At 36.1% G+C, this 20,062-nt stretch overlaps 3 protein-coding genes across 5 annotated transcripts; all 3 read left to right on the top strand.

Moving 5' to 3' along the window:
• The first annotated feature begins 415 nt into the window (after positions 1–415).
• LOC112775865 (PTI1-like tyrosine-protein kinase 3) lies at positions 416–5,009 on the top strand. 2 transcript variants are annotated; one of them, XM_025819764.3, is made up of 9 exons: positions 416–663; positions 929–962; positions 1,632–1,815; positions 2,259–2,512; positions 2,616–2,742; positions 2,820–3,093; positions 4,105–4,237; positions 4,348–4,434; positions 4,530–5,009. In XM_025819764.3, exons 3-9 carry the CDS (start codon positions 1,722–1,724, stop codon positions 4,650–4,652), a joined length of 1,092 nt encoding a protein of 363 aa, XP_025675549.1. In that variant the 5' UTR covers positions 416–663; positions 929–962; positions 1,632–1,721; the 3' UTR covers positions 4,653–5,009. The 2 variants fall into 2 exon arrangements, with proteins under 2 accessions (XP_025675549.1, XP_072083532.1); XM_072227431.1 differs by lacking the exon at positions 929–962 and having other exon boundaries at positions 421–663.
• Positions 5,010–11,095: 6,086 nt separating this feature from the next.
• Positions 11,096–15,081, top strand: LOC112775294 (uncharacterized). 2 transcript variants are annotated; one of them, XM_025818844.3, is made up of 4 exons: positions 11,096–12,039; positions 13,399–13,624; positions 13,978–14,155; positions 14,319–15,081. In XM_025818844.3, exons 1-4 carry the CDS (start codon positions 11,271–11,273, stop codon positions 14,883–14,885), a joined length of 1,740 nt encoding a protein of 579 aa, XP_025674629.1. In that variant the 5' UTR covers positions 11,096–11,270; the 3' UTR covers positions 14,886–15,081. The 2 variants fall into 2 exon arrangements, with proteins under 2 accessions (XP_025674629.1, XP_025674630.1); XM_025818845.3 differs by having other exon boundaries at positions 11,136–12,039; positions 14,360–15,081.
• Positions 15,082–15,350: 269 nt separating this feature from the next.
• On the top strand, positions 15,351–19,192 carry LOC112775295 (uncharacterized). The gene is made up of 7 exons (XM_025818846.3): positions 15,351–16,591; positions 17,003–17,058; positions 17,371–17,480; positions 17,597–17,756; positions 18,118–18,210; positions 18,360–18,491; positions 18,838–19,192. The coding sequence occupies exons 1-7, from the start codon at positions 15,814–15,816 to the stop codon at positions 18,883–18,885; spliced, it is 1,377 nt and encodes a 458-aa protein (XP_025674631.1). The 5' UTR covers positions 15,351–15,813; the 3' UTR covers positions 18,886–19,192.
• Positions 19,193–20,062: the final 870 nt, after the last annotated feature.

Here is a 20,062-nt window from a genome sequence, read left to right as displayed (position 1 = left end):
TCATTTATTACTATTACACACATTCTTTAAATTCGGAGAAAAATTAATATAATAACTATTTATAAAGATAAATTCATATTAAAATAATAATTTAAAATATAAACATATATTATATTAAATAATTTAATTAAATATATTAAATTATTTAACTATTTTTAATTACTATTAAATAAAAATGTACATATAAATTATATATAAAATTAATATTTAAAAATTATTAAATAATTTAATAAATTTGAGTAAATCATTATCTAATAATTATTAACTTCACATCAATTTCACAACTGCACGTAAGTCTTGTCTTATGATTATCATTAATGCATTTTCATCCAAAATACTTACCAAAAAAATAAATAAAAATTAATAGGAATAATTAGTAATTAATTAATATTATGTTAACATGAACGTGAGAAGAGGACATTGGGTATATACGCGTTGCTTGGCTGGGTGGCTCTTCTCACTCTCTCTCTCTCTCTCATCACAACAAAACCATCTGTCTCCATCGCTTTTCATTATTATCCATCCATTCATGATTCATCCCTTCCTTTCGTTCTTTGCAACAATCGAAACCATTACACACTAAACAAGCCAACAAACCCTAGCAACAACATTATCAATCTTACTCTCACAACCATTTGCAACCATCTATTCAGTTTAGTTGAGGTGAGGTTAATTCCTTTTTCTCTTTTTCTTATTCCCTCTATTTTTGCTTTCTCCTAATTTTGGCTACCCCAATCTGTTATTCCCCTTTTTTTTTATTTTTATTTCGTTCCTTATTTGTTTTTCCCACCTTTCACTCTCTTCAATTCTTTGGGCAATTCGGGTGTTCTGCATTTTTTTAGTTCCGATTTGGGTTCTGCTCCAACCTTTCTCTGCATTCCTCTTTAATTAATTTTTAATTTTTTTTTTCTCTTTTGATGGACCGCAGAGATTTTAATCCTCACAGGCGTCCTGGTCATTTGGTAAGGATTCTTATGTTTCTTCATAATTAGTGAAATTTGCATGCGGGTTTGGATTCATAGTCCGATTTCGTGGTTCTTCAAACATAATTAATACAATCCGATGTCTCTTGTTGGAGTTCTTAGATTGCTTAATTAATTGGGTCAATGAAGGATTTTTGACCGTTGTTAAGTGGTGTGATCCATTATCATTTTAGGGGAAATTCCCTCTTAGTGTCCCAAATTCTGCAATTTATACAGTTGATGCAAATATGTGATTCATGACATTTTGGATTCAGAGATGATCTACCACTTTATGACATTTTCAAAAATTTGATGTTTATGTGGTTGAGGTGTTAGGGAAAGCGCTAGGTATGAATATGACATGATATTTCTTTTTGTCAACATGTCAAGCATCAAGTTCTTGAAGCATTGTTTCCCTCGGAATTCAAAAATACTATGTGCACACCAAATCACCCACATATTTACATGTGTTAATGTGTATTTAGAATTTGACTTTATTAATTATTATGATCCAATAAATGCCAACTACTAGATAGGGTTACTTTTGTTACACTGAACGCGACCATCCTTATAGCGGATGGATGTATGTTCAGTTTATCTGTTTGAAATGTTTCTGCATTGGTTTCTTTGAATTTGCTGGAAATTAAAGCTTCCTGTATCATTATATAGGCACATGCTTCTCCTCCTGGTTACTTTGTCCGCTTTGAGAATTCAAATTCCAAAGACGATTCATATTTGAGGAAGAAGACAGGGACAGGGATGCGTCGGTGGCTGTGTTGCACGTGTCAGGTAGAAGAGTCTTACCCATCGCATGAAAGTGAGCACCTGAAAAGCCCAAGGAATTATGGAGATGGTAAGTTTCTTAATTTTGGGTAAACAGCTTAATTAAGCTCCTTTTAAAAAAATAGCTTAAACAATAAATTACCATATTAAAAGTAGCTTATAAATAAGTTATTTTGTATTTGGGTTTTTAGTTCTAAAAGTGCTTATTTTATAGAAATGTGATAAAAAGTAGTAGTATTATGAAAGAAGTTTTTTTTTTAACTTCTCTATAAGCTCCTAAATAGTTTCTTAGAAAGCTGCAATTTGGTTTTGAAAATTGCACCAGACATTAATACTACTACTTTTCATAAGTCAAAAGCTAAAAAAAGTTACTTTTGAACCTTCCCAAACGAGCCCTTAATCCATTTTGCTATTTCTTCCAGCTACTAATTAGTATTTACTGCTTGAGAAAGATGCTAGTAACAATGAATGGAAAAGGAACACTCTTCATTTATCATTTTTCGTTTGTTTTAGGCAACCAAAAAGGTTCAAAGGCGTCAGCTCCCGTCAAATCAGAACCACATAAGGCACCACCGCCTATTGAGGTTCCGGCATTATCTTTAGAGGAGCTGAAGGAGAAGACTGAGAATTTTGGATCAAAGGCATTGATTGGTGAAGGATCATATGGAAGAGTGTATTATGCAACCTTAAATGATGGGAAAACAGTGGCTGTGAAAAAGCTTGATGTTTCATCTGAACCTGAAACAAATAATGAGTTTTTGACCCAGGCATGTTTCTGCAACCCATAATAGTTTATATGCTGCAAGCAAGTTGGTCAGTGTATGGTCATCGTCAATTTATTAGCTTCTCCTTCAATATTTTTCTATTCAGGTTTCTATGGTTTCAAGGCTGAAGAACGATAATTTTGTTGAGCTGCAAGGGTATTGTGTTGAAGGAAATCTTCGGTTACTTGCGTATGAGTATGCTACTATGGGCTCTCTTCATGACATATTGCACGGTATGCAATCTCATATTCTTGTCTTATATTTCACATCCAAGAACTTCCATTTATGAATTTTGTCTTTCAAAATACAGGTAGAAAGGGAGTTCAAGGGGCACAACCAGGGCCAACTCTTGATTGGATACAGCGAGTTAGAATTGCAGTTGACGCAGCAAGGGGATTAGAATATTTGCATGAGAAAGTTCAACCCGCTATTATACACAGAGATATCAGATCAAGCAATGTGCTCATCTTTGAAGATTTTAAGGCTAAGATAGCTGATTTTAACCTTTCAAATCAGGCCCCTGACATGGCTGCACGCCTTCATTCTACTCGAGTGTTGGGAACTTTTGGTTATCATGCTCCAGAGTAAGCTTCCAGAACATGCCAACTTTTTAATTATATGTCTACGTTTGCTTTGTAGAAAAAGAAATTTTATTAGAAGAGAAGGAAAGAGTGAAATAGACGTTGAGACATCCTACAAATAAACAATAAAATAAAGAATAAAGATACATCCTAAAGAGATAAATCAGACAAGAAGACGTGATTCCTTTTTGTAAGTCAGATAACAATAGTTCTCGAAAATTGATGAGTAGTAAGCCAAAAGGAAGTACTATCCCAAATTAAAGTCTATAATGTAGTAAAAAAGCAATTCTATTAAAATTTTAGTATTCCTTACCAACCAAAGACAAGTATGCTATCTTGTACTTTTGTTGTTTGATCCCTTCTTAGCAAGGAGTATTAACTATTTTTGTTGGTGTGTTACCTCTGCATTTTTATCTTTAGGCGTGCTCTGTGTATGTTGTATAACTATGTTTTCCTTCTCAATTTCTCCTTGATTGAATGCATGTAAAATTGTAAGTTCAGTTCTGAATGTGATCTTTCAGTGTTACTGAATGATAAAGCAGAAAGATCTAGTAAACCCCCATCCCTGAGAGACTGACTTTGAATATACTTGAAGCTAACGTGATAAGCTGAAAACACTGAACAGTTCCTCTTTTATCTAGCTTTCTCAGTTCAAGAACGTCCTTTAATTCACTCAAGTATTTTAGTTTGTATGTCTGCATACAATAATCTAGAGTGGTATGTGTCATTGTGTTGAAATTTAATAAATGTTCCAGCAACCTAACTCAACATTTGCCTGAACAAGAGGTCAATAAGTGTTATGTTTCTACTTGTTATTCTTGAATTTGTCTAGGTAATATGCTTTCTGGTCCAGTTACTGAGGTAAGTATATTCACAAACAAAATTAGCAATACATCATTTTTGGCCTGCTTAATAGTTGCCAATGCTCATTTCGATTCTTTATCCCTCGTCTTAAAATTTTTATGGTGTCTTATTGGTTCTTAGCTTTTCTGTTACCTTGCCAAACATATGCAGGTATGCAATGACTGGCCAGTTGACTCAAAAAAGTGATGTCTACAGTTTTGGCGTTGTTCTTCTAGAACTTCTTACTGGAAGAAAACCTGTTGATCATACCATGCCCCGCGGACAGCAAAGTCTTGTTACATGGGTCAGTGTCACAATTTTAAATACTCCACCTTCTTCCGGTTCCATTTATTTATTTATGTTTGTGTAAAGCTTATTTATTTATCTGTGATCTCATTTTTTTGGGGCGAATAGGCTACCCCAAGATTAAGTGAAGATAAAGTTAAACAATGTGTTGACCCAAAACTGAAAGGAGATTATCCCCCTAAAGGAGTTGCCAAGGTATCCCTCTCTCAAAATCAGAAACTAGTAAATTGTAATTGCACAATTTGTGGGTTTTAATTTGAGGATGACAATGTGTATCTTTGTCGATACAGCTTGCAGCCGTTGCGGCCCTGTGCGTGCAATATGAAGCCGAGTTTAGGCCAAATATGAGCATTGTTGTTAAAGCACTCCAACCACTTCTCAAGACTCCTGCTCCTGCTGCGCCTGAAAGTTGAACCAAACGAACACAAGTTTTTTTAACTCTTTGAAGTTTGATTCAATTATCCTCAGATTTCATCGAATGCTGCAAATATATAAATATTATTTATATATATATACACTTTTAATTTTTGTATGAGATTGGATGTGTAGGATTGGATTTGCTTGTTTCCTTTTCATTGTTAAACTCCGTGTATTTCTGGCATCGCACTTGTTGCTGCTGACTGCTATATAGAGCCATAAGCTTGGTTACGATGGGTTTGGGTTTGGGTTTGTGTAGTGTGGCTAAACTTCGTTGCGTAACCATAGACCTCTCATATTCCTTCTGAAAATGGCCTATGTAATTAAAATGTGTGACTGATTTTAATGCCTTATTTATTCGGTTATAGGATACATGCATGCCTATATACTATTGGGTTAGGAACTCTTAATAAAATGCGACGATGGGATCTTGTAAATGTGATTTCACACTATATAAGATTTAAGGGAGACTAAAATAAATTGTTACAGAAAGTCTTGTATGGTATAAGATATACACTTTACAAGATCAAAAGATTGAAATGGTTTATTTTCGGTCTCTTATTTGGAGTTTAGATGTTAATGAAAATTTGAAGGGAGAAGTCCATGTAAGCCCAATAAGCGTTCCATAAAAAAATAGGTAACTACTCCCATGAAGATGCCAAAAACATCCTCTCATGATTATCCTTGTTTAAAAAGTGTAACTTATTTGTTTAGCAACACTTTGAATAAAGGTAATACTTTTACTTCAAATAAAAATCAAGCCCTACAATCTATCATCCAATGGTCAAAATAAAATATCTTCATATGATGACAATCATAAAATTTTCATTGGAGTAGCCACCAAAAAAATATACTTTCTCAAAATTCACATAAATACTTCGCATAAATGCATCACAGTAGATTTTTATTATATTTTATAAAGGTAAATACTAACTCAATACCCGAAAGATTTTGGCGTTGACATTTTGGTACCTCATGATACTTAAAATAATTTTAAAAATTGACAAGCGTGTTCTTGTGCTCACCGGACCATAGCTCCGGTGAGGACGATGCTGAGCTGGCTACTGATTTTTGCTGACCAGATAAGTTTTATTTTAGTTGGAATTTTTGATTAAATAAATCATAAACCTAGCTGAAAAATCTTTAAAATTGAAATTGATTTTGTCCCAAATCAAATTGATTTGCCCTTAGTCCTAAATTAGCTAGCATTGTTACTAGTTATTGACTTACTGTGACTAAGTGTATCTCTCCATTGTTTCACTACGATTAAGACCGAAAGGTCACGTAGAGAGTGAGAGAGTGAGAGATGTTGCTGTGGAAGCTTGGCGCAAAGAAGAACGAAACGACGTGAGAGACGTTGAATTTGGAGCTTCAAGTGTAAGGGTTTGCAAGTAGCATCATCGCGTCTCCATTCTTCGCTTGGTACAACCCTACGAAGAGGTAGGTTTTGCTTCATTCCATGGTTTAATGTACGTTGCTTGTCTGAAAACCTTATGATCATTTTGATTGTTTTAGTAGTGGGCCATTTTTGTTGTTTGTTTTCTGCGCTTATCACTTCTTGTTTATTCATTGTATCTTCCCTCTACTATTTTTAGATAGATCATCTAGTTACATTTGTGTATCATCACATGGGTTCCTTGAAAAGGGGTGGAGACGGTAATGTGATATACGACGGAAATTTAGTAACTGAGATACATAGGGTGAATGTGGAGACATGCAATTTATTTTTTGTTGAGGACTTATTTCTAGACATGGGTTATCTTGGATATAATGAAGTGTATTGGCTAGAACCTGGTTTAGACTTAGCTAAGGGTCTAAGAGTGTTTAGGACGGATGCTAAAGTGATGAGGATATGTGAGAGTGCAATGAAGAATGACAATACTGTTCATCTTTATTTTGATCACTCTATTGATGCAACCCTGAAATTGTTAACGAAGATGTGGTGTCTGATGGCAGTAGTGAGAGTGTGTGTGAAATCAATCCACCTGTTGGTGAGACTAATGAGAGGGAGAGTGAAGTTGTGAAAGAGGGCACTATTGACGTTAATGAGTTAAATAAGGCTGTGATTGTTGTTGTGAACGAAACTGTGAATGAAGTTGTGAATGAGGCCACTGTTGAGGTTAATGAGTTGAATAAAAGTGTGAGTGGTGTTATGAATGAAGATGTGAATGAAGGGAATGGGGATAAAGACACTGAAGTAGCATCAATTTCAGAGAAGGGTGGTAAAAAGGTTAGAAGGAGGCATCCAAGACCACCACCAAATGGTTTAACCCAAGAAAGAAGAGCTGGTGAAACTACAAACTGAGGGTGATTTTAGATAAGGTGAGGGTGATTCTGGAAAAGCTGAGATAGTAAATGAAGCCACACATGATGCTAATGCTAACGATGCTAATGAAAGTGCTAATCTTGGAACTCCAATTGTGGATGACTTGATGCTAGAGGAAGTGGTTATAGAAAATGCAACAGGTAAACCTTTTAGTCCTATTTACTTAGAGCATATCTCAATAAATGTTGTATCATGACTTGCCTATCTTTACTGATTTTGTAACAGATAATGATACACAAACAAATAAGAAGACAAATACAAGAAGAAATCATCCAAGGTCTCGACCATTTGGATAGAGAATTGTATCTGAAAAGGATGATGAAGTACCAAGGATAGAACTAGGATGGATTTTGGATAGAATTTGGCTAAATTTAGCTGCTGTTGAGACAACTATTTTTATATGCTTATCTATCTTCTATATGGCTTGCTCACATCACAACAACAATAATTCAATCAAAGAACAAGAATAAAACAGCATCTATTGATTCATCTCAATTACAATGATTTCAACATTACAAAGCAAAAAAGTTTCATTATTAAACTCTTAAATTGTCCACTTTTTACCTACTTAACCAAATATAACATGCTCAAAGTCAGATTTAATCCAATCAGTATACAAATAAAAATCAGAAATAATTCAACTCTCTTCAAATGCTCCTTCATTTCATTCACCACCGATAGCACCATCATCATCCTATCAATTATCAGGCCATCCTTACATTTGACATTGATTTTGCTTTTCTGTTTTGGTTCTGATTTTCCCACCATGTTACTATTTTTCGAAAAAACTTCTCCTTCCACACATTGCTCTTGTATTTTATCTAACCATTGAAAATATCCGCACCGCATTTGCGTGTTCTAGCATGAAACAAAAAATTCAGGGATCAGAGAATGATTGAAAACTTAAATTGATTAACGAGAGACGATGAAACAAAGAGGTCTATTGGATTACTTCGTTACATATCCATCAACATTCCAAACTTACTTTTCACATAGGGCATCGTAGAAACCATCTATCAGGGTTGCTACTTGTCTTCAACTTCAATGGAACCACTGGAAGGGGACAAAAGCATATTTCGTCGTAGGTTTTGTTCACAATACCTGAACTACCATTCACGTCGAAGGCTTCCATCGATGACTGCTTTTTCCTGATTGCAGCTTTTCCACGAGCCCTACCTGTATGCATATTCCAATTTTGGAATCTGGAGTACGCGTGAACGAAAAGAGCTAATTTAGGACTTAGGGCAGCAAAATCAATTTCAATTTTAAGAATTTTTCAGCTAGGTTTATGATTTATTTAATTGAAAATTTCAACTAAAATAAAATTTATCTCGTCAGCAAAAATTGGTGGCTAGCTCAGCATCGTCCTTACCGGACACATTTGTCAAATTTTAAAATAATTTAAGTACCATTTTATCAATAACAATAGTAAAGTACCAAAATGTTAGCGTCAAAATCTTTCGGATACTGATTTAGTATTTACCTTTATTTTATATAACCTTAAATTGATAATAAATTCATTTTTAATTTCAATTAGAAATATTAAATTCTATTAGAAAATGATAAAATTGTATTTAGTTTTCTTTCTGTTATAATAATTTTACATAATTTTATATTTAAAGATAGAATAAGTTGTATTTGGTTTTTTGTTATAATTATTTTATATATAATTTTACATAATTCAAGAGCAAAACTGTCAGTTTCTATTATTATCTTTTTAATTTATTCCATCTTTTTTATCCAAGCAAACAAAAGCAATAAATGATAACAAAAATGTTATATATGTACTTAAAAAATAATCATCAAATTAGCCATTAATTATGTATTTGCATATAAATATATATTATTTAGTTTATTTTTAATGTATATTTTATATTTTAATATATATATTTTATATCGATAGTTGAAATTTTATGTATAAATAACAAAATTGAAACGATAATTCTTTTTTTTATTCCCTATTTCTTTCATTCAAATTCAATTCTCTCGTGTTTAAAAAAAATAAATCTTCTCAATTTTTTATTTCAATTGAGAGAGTAAAGTGTGATTTCTAATCTTTTAAATTTTTTTTTCAGTTTCATATTTTTTTATTTTTACTTATAAAAGTAATAATGAAATACACACTTTATCTGAGTTAAGCCCCACTTTGGTCCTTAAGATTGGCGAGTTGCACTGATTTAGTCCTCGAGATCCCAATTGCACTAAATTAGTCCCCCAGATTCAAAAAAGTGCACCACGTTAGTCCTTCTCCCAATTTCCGTCACCGGAGCACTAACGCCGTCAGTGACGTGGCCATTTCTTGCCACGCTGGACCCAGCAACGGTTAGATGACATGGCACTCAAATTTGATTAGCTCCAATTTAGTCCTTGTCCCCTTTTATAACCAAGTTTCTGCTCTAATTTCTTCCTCTTCTTCTTCTACCCACTTTTCCTAGTTCTTCGTCTTCTTCCTCGCTGTGCAGCTTTCCGGGTTTAGGATCATAAGTGCAAGTGGGAGCCACACTTCCATGCGGTCAAACAGAAGGATCTCCAGAAGAACCAATAGAGCATCGAGTGTTCCAGAGTGGTGTGGGTGTGGATGCCGCCCTGTTCTCCGGTGGTCCACAATAGAGGCTAACCCTAACAAGCCATTCTTTGGGTGTCCTAATTACAATGCCAGTGGAAAAAGGTGGTATGGTTTGTTTGTCTAAAAGCAATAAGAAGCTAGTAACAACAAAGAGACAATAAGAGCAATCAAAACAGCCAAGTGCCTTCCTGATGATGAATGGAGAAGTTGTGGTAACTGAACAATCAAAAACAGAAGTACAGATATAATCATAATCCTTGCTACGTAACTGGTCCAAATGTCGGTACTAACACCAGAACCTGCACATCAAGATCTTATTAGACCAAAACCTCCACATCAATCACTTTTCCCGTAAAGCTTAAGAGAAATACAAAATTCTAAACTGCTGCAGCTTAAATCTCAAAAACTTGCCTAGAAATTCTTTTTCCAAAACCCCACAATATCAAAGAAAATTGCAAGGTACACATCAGTAGTGAATTGTCCGTCACATATATATGCTTACGTGGCAATCAGAATATATGCAGAAAAATCTATATGAATCGAATCATACTCAAATCAGCAACAAGTTGAAAAAGGAACAAAACTTACACAAAATTCAATATTAAAAACACATGATCACTCATGCGAAGGTGCTGATGCTTCCACCATTGGAACAGAGCATAAAAAGAAACCCCCAAACATAGTTCCACAAAACAACAAAACAAAACCCCAACACAAAATCAGATTTAAAACTTGTGAACTGATAATATATAAAACATTTAATCATGATCAACAACCATCACAGCATTTCATTAAATTTGAAAAAAAAAATTCTGATCCTCACTAACCTCAGTGACGACACAGAAGATCTCTGAAGTGGCAAACGAACTCTTCCGATAGTTGCACAGCGAACGTTATGTTCCAATGGTCTCGACAAATCCTTTTGCAACCACTAATTGCTATTTTGGGTCACTCGTGGAAGAGAATTTTTTTTCTCTGCGTCACTCGTGGAGAAGGAGAAGACGAAGAGTAGAAACAAAAAGGGGTGCCTAACATTTTATTTTCCATTACATACAAACGACGTCGTTCAAAGGGATGTTTAACGCCAAATTAGAAACGACGTCGTTTCATTGGATCCAGCGTGGCAAGAAATGGCCACGTCACTGACGGCGTTAGTGCTCCGGTGACTGAAATTGGGAGAAGGACTAACGTGGTGCACTTTTTCGAATCTGAGGGGACTAATTTAGTGCAATTGGGATCTCGAGGACTAAATCAGTGCAACTCCCCAATCTCAGGGACCAAAGTGGGGCTTAACTCCACTTTATCTTCTCAAATAATAAGAGAGAGAGAAGATTCATTTTTGCAACTGTCTTTTTCTCTTCATTTCTTTCCACAAGCTAATTTAAGTTTTTGCCTTTGGGCCGAAGGGTACAAAAATAGTTTGATTTTTTTTATAACAGTGGGCTTTTACTTCCCGTCGCCGGGCCTGAACTATTGAACTGTAATATACGTAAGTGAAATGAAAAAAGAAAAATATATATAATTAATCGAATATATTATAAATTAGTAAATAATAAATAACCCCGCCCTAACCCTGCTATATAAAATGATGATTGAAGAGCATTAAGTCAAGTGCAGAATTTGAACCTCAACTCAGCTAAGCTAACTCATAACACACTCAATCACAGTCACCAACACAAACACCTCTCTCTCTCTCTCTCTCTGCACTTGGGTTCAGTTTTCATGGCCGACGCTTCAGATTGCGACGGTTTCAACCCAGCAGCCACACGCAAGAACGGAACTGAAAAGAAAGAGGAAAAGGATATGCCTCTTTCACAGCAAGAAGAAGAAGAAGAACGCTCCGTTCTCGATTCGGAGCAGGCTCTTGCTCCACCTGGATCCGAATTGGAAGCGAAGAAGCAACGCCTCTTGGAGGAGCTGGAATCCGCTTTGCTCCCCAAAACCAAGCTTAGAGATTCCATGAACTCCAACAACCTCCAAGACTTACCTCTCTCTTCGTCTTCTTCTTCTTTTGCAGTTCCCGTCGCCACATCCATAGGGTTAGGGTTAGGGATTCAGGTAATCGATGAAACCGCAGTGTTCGAAACCTTTGCCCTTCCTTCTGCTTCCTCAGCTTCTTCAGGAACGGCAAAAGGAACGAAAGCGAAAGCGAAAGCGAATGCGGATGTAGCACTTAAGAAGGACGGAAACAAGAAATCGAATTCAAGAAGAAAGGCCAAGAAGAATGCTGCAGCATTGAAGCAGCACAACAACATGAATGGGAGGAAGAATGCCACGGGGGCTGCAATTGCAAATGGAACTGGGAAGAAGAGACGGTACTCAAGGAAGGAGATGGAGGCCCTGAGGTTTGTGAATGAGGACAAACAGCGCTTCTTCTGGAACGAGATATACAGAGGCCTTCAACCTCACGTCGCCAATGAATATGATACCTTGTTTGCTGTGGCTTCTGTGCCATACTTTCCAAACAAGAAACCAACTCCACCGATTCTCAGTGAGTTTCTTCATTTCCATTCTGCCTATTTACCTATCTTATCTGTTTATGCCATTTTTCATGCATTATTTTCTTTGACTTGTCTTTATGCAATCTTGTGCTAACTGCTAACACATGTAGCAGCTGTAAAACCGTTCTGCTAAATTATCTTTTGCGCGATCACCAACTAACCTTGTTCCTTGTGAACTCCGGAATATCGCACTGACTGGCTTTTCTATGAAACTGAACATGCAGCGGAGAAGACACAAAATTCTTTTGATATTGACATTTACATTTTAATCCCTTGTTTGCTTCCCTTTTGCCCCGGAATCTTGAATATTGTTATTAGTTTCTCTAGAATATTGTTGCTCAAGCACTACTCTGTCAAATTTTTGTTCTTGTTTTGGGGCATTGAGTTTGATTATAACCTTCATTACTAAGTAATCTGTTCATCCACGGTAAAAAAATTTACTTCTCCATCTGCACTTTTCTTTCTGAAAAGTAGAAAAGAAAAAAAAAGGATCATCTTGCTGTTCTACTACCCTTGTATAAACTTAAACATGTATTAGTTTGAAAATATTATATCTTGAGTTACATAAATAATTCAATCTAGTGGGCAAAGCCTGACTGTTGTTGATTGTGTTAACAGATGTTTCTCTTTTCACAAAAATAATTTATTCCATTCTCATGGAGGTTACTATCATCATCCGATCTTTTATTCTGGTCGATTAGCACCTTTTGTGTGTTTTGGGTGGGTTTTGGGGGGTGTCTAAACTGTTCTCCTCTCTGAGAAAATAATTCTATTTGATGAAACTGAGTTTTATTCCTCTAATTTTTTTTGGTTTATCAAAGTGTCTACACTCTACCGGTTGTCAGCACATTTTGTGTCAATTTGATGTTTTCAATTTCTGTGTTGGGCAGGTTTGGGTGCTGCTAATGGAAGGTGGAGATATATGAATGTCTTTGTCCATTGAAGAATGAGCGAAAAGGAACCTGGAAAGATCTAACCCGCAACATTAGTTGACTATGATCTGATTTTGTATACTTAGGCACTGACTACAGTTGATTGCTACTTGTATAAAGTCATTGTACATGAAAAGTTTTGTGCAGTAGGCTTGTTTGTAAATTTGTAAAACTACTTCTCCTCATAAACTAATGGGGATGCTCTGTTGTTACATTCATACTTGACATTTCTATTGAAAGATATATTGTTGATTTTCCATAGTTCTGTTTCTTGTCTACATTGTGTTTGGATGGAAGGACGTGTGCTTCCTGATTGTTGCCGTGTTAACAAAGGCTAAATTATATATTTATTCTAACCCTCTGTAAGTATTAGCAGATTGATTGTTTTGGTGCTGAAATTTTTGAAATTGCTTTCAGGTTCTTGTGAGAACACTGATGCTGAAAATTGGAGTGCTGTTGACTCTTCTTGCAGTCATAGTGTTATCAGTGAGGATGGGTGCTCAAATCTAGAAGAACACAGTGAGGAGGATGATACTGACGATGATTATGCTAGCATACAGAGGCCTGCCTTTTTTGTCGACGGGGAACCTGATTTTGATTCTGGTCCACCAGAAGATGGGTGGGAATATCTTAGGCGTGTCAGGTATTATTTTATTTATCAGCAGTTGATTCTAATCCTGTGATGGGCTTATGCTATGAAATTTTATTTCTTTGTGATAATTTATTTCTGTTCTGCTATAGTTCCAAAATTTATGTACATCTGTGAGCTCTGTGGAATAATCATGGGGCAAGTTTCTTCAAAGGATGAAATTGGAGAATGGAGACTAGTAGATTACTAGGGCAATAGGTTAGGAAACTTAGGAGACTATAGCATATATATGACAATATATACTTAAGATTTTCTGCTAAGCATGAGAAATTTTAATGTGGCATTATAGCTTACCTGCAAGACACTTGACAGAATAGTAAGTTTCTTAATTTTTATTTCTTGCTTAGGTGGGAGGCAGATCAAATACCAAAAGTGAAGGTAGCCAAACTAGATAGAAGTAAACTCAACAAGGAACAAAGTGCTTACATGCCCAAGATCCCTGATATTGCCAAGTGTCCAGAGCATCTGTTGCCATCTAAACAGTGGGAGGATGTATTTCTTGCTGATTTTTCTGCTCTGAGGGCGGTATGTTCTTCCCTCTCCGTCTCTAAAGTTCTTCAATGTAAATGGACACACACAACAGATTCTGTTATTTATTTATTTTCAATTTAATATGATAGTCAATGTCCTTGCTAACAAAGCATTGGTCTGAGCTTGTGCTTTTTTTTTTCCCAATGACTTATTCCAGAGTATCTCAGCTCATGAATGTTTGAATGCCATGAATTCCAGTAATATGCAAACCGTTCAGACATCCCAGCTACTTGAGAACAATTCTGGAGAATCTGCTAGTGTAATGAACAAGGACAAGGATGTCCCACTTCAGAGTAATTTAAGTGATAGTAAGACAATTGATCCACCCCTTGAACTGACCTCTGAGGATAAGGATGCCACAATGCCTCTGGAAAATCCTGGATCAAAAACTTCTGTTGATGGAACTAGGAGTAGCTCTCTCAGTCCTCCTATGCTTTCTTCAGTCTTACGAATGGACCCTGTAGCTAGGGTTTCAATGTTGCTCAAACGGATTAGCTTGCTAGAGTCTGCAAGCACTATCTCAAGAAATGATTGCATATGGCTTTTTGCTCTCTGTGCCTCAGTTGATACTCCACTACATGCTGATACTTCCGCCGGTCTCAGGAGTCTGCTGCGGAAGTGTGCTAGCATACGTGCTGGAAAGGCTGAATTGGATGAGGAGGTTGTAATGTTGAACATCCTGGCTACAATTTCGGGGAAGTATTTTGGACAATCCGAAGGTTGAATTCTTGCTTGTTAACTTATTGGTTTTTGACATCTTTTGCTCTGCCCTTTATGGCCTAATTTGGATGTAAAATGAATGCACGAGAACTGTTGAAAATTGTAATGATGGTACTTAAGCTTGAATAATACTTGACGCGTTTGTTATTATTACTGAAAGGAAATTCCTTATATTGAGAGGTGCTAGTTGACTAAAGAAAGTGATGGCTAACATACCTACAGTTTTTCTTGAGCTTCTTACTTTATGCTCGCTTTGGAGGCCAGTGTACCTGCTAAAGGACAAATGTCTCACCTCTGCGTCCTGTTTCAAGTTTCAACTATACCATTAAGAGAAAACAGTTTTTTTTTTTTTTTCTTAGACAAACTGACAAAGCAAAAGGGGAAACGAATCTACCGGTTGCCACTTCAAAACTTTTCCAAATGGAACAATCAATTAATCATGTAGAGAATGCAAAGCTCTTGCAACACAATCCTTAAAATGTTTATTCTGGAAGAGTACGTCTTTTTTGGTCTATGACGTGGTGCTTCCCAAATCCCAAGTAAGGGGAAAGTCTTATAGTTGCCCCCAAAATAGGTAGAGGACCAAATAAAAAGCATATGATTAAACAGCTCATGATTGTCGAAATTCCATTCCATCAAGGTAACAAAATAAATACCATCAAAATTTAATACAGCAAAATAATGATAACTTATTTTAGAATATTAATGGAGGACTAATAGTAATATCTTAAGAATAGTAATATCATTAGCTAATTAGCTAATTCTATGAATAAAAAAGAAAAAAATGAGAAGAATCGGTTTAGGAGAAAGAGGGTAAAGGACTAAAACTTGCCGCAGGGTGGGTCATGTGTGCAATCTTTTTGTCTTGAGTGGCTGTGTGACTGACAGAGTAAGTGAGTGGCTCACTCCTCTGACTCTGACCACTCTCTCTGATGTTGTCCTCCGTCAACACTTGCGCGCTTCCTTCTTCCTGTTCCCAATTCTCACTCCCCCTTTCCTCACGATGCCTCTTCATCTCCGCCTCTTTCCGCCGCCAAACTCGCACTCGCCCTCGCACCCGCACCCGCAGGCGCCGCAACAAACTCTCCTCCCCTTCCGCCCCCACCTTCACCACCACCACCATCACCACCTCTACCTCCTTCATCTCTTCCGAACCTAAGCTCGAAACCGTTATCGACATCAACAAACTAACCTCCCAAGCCTCCTCCACTTTCCGCTCTCTTTTCCCTTCTACACTCCGCAAGTTCGTTTCCTCCGCCGCTGACGCCTACACCGATTTGCAAACCCTCGTCACACTCGACCATGACCGCAGGCTCGTCGTCTCCTGTCGCCCTTCCACGTTGCATTTCCTCGGCACCTCCGCGCTTTTCAGCTTCGTCGCCTTCTCTATCCTCAGGTTTCTGGTCAACTCGGTTTCTAGGTTTTTGTCTTGGCGCCGTAACGCCTCTGCCTATAGGCCTATGGTGCGGAGGGACCGAAGCCTTGGCGGAAAAGAGGTCGTCGTTGGTTGGGGGGAGAGTGCCGTTTCCAAGGGGCCGGCGAATCCGTTGTCGCCGGCGGACGGTGGTACTTTGAAGCGAGGCGCTAAGAAGAACAAGATTCGGTTAGAAAGGAAACTGCCGAAATGGTGGCCAGCTGTCATCAACGGTGCTGTTTTCGACCTCGACGAGCAGGACGAATTCAAGAGGCAGGCTTACAGAGTGGTTCGAGGTTTGATTTCTCTTTTCTTATTTTGTTTTCTTTGTTTATATATGTTTTAGATGAGATGGTCATTTGAGTTGGAGATAAAATGAAGTAAGATTTGTTAGTAGCTGAGGATTTTCTCTCTTAGTAGGTTATGTTGTTGATGAAAAATAGTAGTTCATATCATTGGGGGAAAGAGAGTGTTGGCCATTTCATAAGTAGCTTGTGTTCTTGTTAATTGAAATGCATGGTTTTCATATCATTGATGTGGCTTATTAACCATTATGGTTGTTGTCGGTGTTTACTGTTTACAGTGTCTGGTTGAGTTATGGTTCTGTTTGTGCACTCTTTTTGTAGGTAAAACTTACATATTTCATAGTTTCCATAGTGTTTTGCAATCCTTTAATTCAAGTTGCAACTCATCCACTTGATTTCCAGCAATTACTGACAGTAGAATGGCGGGAAACGACATCATGGAGGATGATATAATACAAGTCAGTTTTTATTTTTGTTTTTATTTTTTTCTTTTGTTTGTGTTTTTATTCCCTAATGGTGATTTACTTCATTGTCAAATGGTGTATGATAACATTATGTGATATTGAATTAAGTTACTTAACTAAATTTGGTTTTGCGGTTTTGTAACATGTTGAATCTGAGCATCTGTCTAACTGATAAGCTTTGAACAAGGAGAATAACATAGTAATGGTTTCTATTTATGTTATCGGTGTGAGCATGTTTATAAGGAAAGTAATTGGTTTTTCTCTTCTCATGACATTTGATTGTGTACTGCGCGTACAAATGAACAGTTACGTCAACTATGCAGAACTTCTGGCGTGCAAGTATCTTTTGAAACAACAAATATTCGGGATTCCTTGTATCGAGCATCTGTTAATTATGTTTTAAATGTTTGCAGCAGGTTGGTTTTTCTTAGGCCAACATTCTTGTGCTAGTTAGCAACTTTTAGTGATACAGTCTACTGTCTACCCATGTTCTAATTCTCATGTAGTTACTGGTTACTTTGGTATCATTCAGGGTACCAACTTACTCTACTTCAATTGATATTAATGGTGAGGATGCTCGGCAATTCCTTGCTGGATTTGCTGAAAACATAGGCCTTGAAAATATTCGTGCTGCAACAATTGTCTCTGCTGCTGTTGCTGCACGTACACGCTCTTGTCTTCTACAAGCTTGGGTATTTGTTCTCCCTGACTCTTATAATCTAGTAATAGTTTCGTTTTTAAAATTTATTACATGAGATCATGATTTTGTATTGGTGAAGGCAGTTTGTTGTGCTACTTGTAATAAGGCACAAATTCCAAAATTCCTTCCTGCAAAGATCTATGACACCATAGCATTAAATATGGCCATTGGATCCATTTGATGGTTACAGGAATGAAAGATTCATTTGCTGGTTTAAGTCTGACAATTATGTAAATTTGATTATGGGACTTAAGAATGAGAGCTTAACATTTGGTTTCAGTTTTCTGGATAGCTTACTGCAATAATTAAATCTCTGTTCAATTGATGCTTATTTTGGCACTCTTGGTTTATAGGCTCTGGAAATGCAAGGCAAGCATGTTGAATCTATGGCAGAACTGTCAAAAATATGCCATCTTCTGCAGATATTTCCTCCCGAGGAATCATCAGTATGTATCATCAATGAAAGTTGCTACTTTTCTCTTTATGTCCATTTAGGGCCTCTGAGAGAGAAGGATCAATATTTTTGTAACCCCATCTGCTATACCATGTGATTTACTAGCTGCTTTCTAGCACTTCTCATGGATATTTACTGCAGCCTGAAATGGAGATGGTTGGTCGAGGCCTAACAAAACACTTGAAGCTGGAGCAAAGAAAACACCTCATGTTTCTCTTTGGCAAAGTTTCCGGTGACAACAACCACAGGATTGCAAGAGAAGCCCTTGGTTTGGTGCGATCCCATCGTAGTATACTAATTCTTAGTGAAATTTAAAAGTTGAATCAAGTTATTGCTTATGCAACTATAAGTCAACGTTCTGAAGTAGTTTTCCTGAATTGGGTGTTAATGATGAGAATGTTTTCAATCCCAATGATTTTGTTCTTTGCATGCTTAGCCCTTTTTAATCTGTATTATAAATGTAAAATTTATGTTCTGCTTGTCTATGATAGTTAATAAGCCAGTGGGTAAAATGCGTAGTTCTAAAAGCAAAAATAATGCTACTCAACTGATTCTATGGGTCTGCACTTTTGTTGATTTTACAGTGTTCTCATCTAATCAATTTTTCTCCGCTGTGTAGATGCATTCTCAAAACTTACAGAGCGATCAAGTTGACAACATGGCGTGATAGATATACTAATGTACCTGCAGACCTGTTCAACATGAATAAATAAACAAATAAGTGCCTGCAGACTGCATCCATTCTTTTTAGTGGTACACATACATAGGTGATTGTTTAGCTAGCGTCTGCTTATTCAGTGATATTTATTTGAAGCTTTGGATAGTTAAGTATAGTGATGTATCAATATAAACGTCGTTTAATACTATTGAAAAATAAAGAGCTTATCATCGTTTTTCACTTGTCTATATATAAAATGGAACTGGTGTTGTGTGGTGCACCAATCTTCATCGAGGGGATGACCCTTTGACATCAACTGCTTTCCCTTTTCTTTTTTCCTTTTTATGTCAAGAATTGCATATTTAATTATTTACTGTTGACAGGGGGAAAATGGTACATTCCTCAAATTAATGTATCTAAGAATTCAAATTACTAAACTAGATAAGATCTAAGAACCAGCAATATTTTCTCCAATGATAGCAAACAATCTGAGGTTCTTTAACTAACTACTCTACAGTTTATCTTGTAGTTAAAAAATTGTAATAAAAGTTTAAGAGTATATAGTATATACTCAAATAGGAACTTAAAAAATTTCGCATTTCGCGTTGTGCATTTTTGTTTTTAAGAAAATTTTATTACATTAAGATTTCTAAATGTTATAAAAGTAAAATATATTTTTGAAGACCTATTTGTTTAAGTATTTAAGTATATACTCAAATTTTAAATATTAAATAGATAACTTTCAGTAATAATTAAAATAAGAATAGGTTGATTACAGAAATATTCACGAATTAAAATGAACTACAAATTTCAAAAGTACTATAAAACCACGAAGTTCTTAGATACAAAAATTTTAGAGAAGCACAATTACATAATATCACTGCCAACTATTAATGTGTATTAAATAGTAATTATGGGATCCAATAATAAATATGAAAGAAAAACTATTCAAGGGGAGAAGATCACACTTTGCTCTCTAGAGTGAAATTCAAACTTTAGAGGATCTAAATCCGTAATTATGGATTTAATAATGACCAACAATTTATGATTAATCTGGTACACGCAGACAAGAAAACACGCAGCGCAAGAGAACACTGCAAATTGAAGCGAAAGAAACATCCAACCCGAAAAATATAGGTACATTTTTTTTTTTCCATTTATAAATTTTGGTGTGTTTAATAATAAA

The sequence above is a fragment of the Arachis hypogaea genome, chromosome 19 (genome assembly GCF_003086295.3).
Source record: "Arachis hypogaea cultivar Tifrunner chromosome 19, arahy.Tifrunner.gnm2.J5K5, whole genome shotgun sequence".
In the NCBI taxonomy this organism is placed as follows: domain Eukaryota; kingdom Viridiplantae; phylum Streptophyta; class Magnoliopsida; order Fabales; family Fabaceae; genus Arachis; species Arachis hypogaea.
Note: the sequence above shows the minus strand (reverse complement) of the source record. Positions and strands in the feature narration are given on the sequence as shown.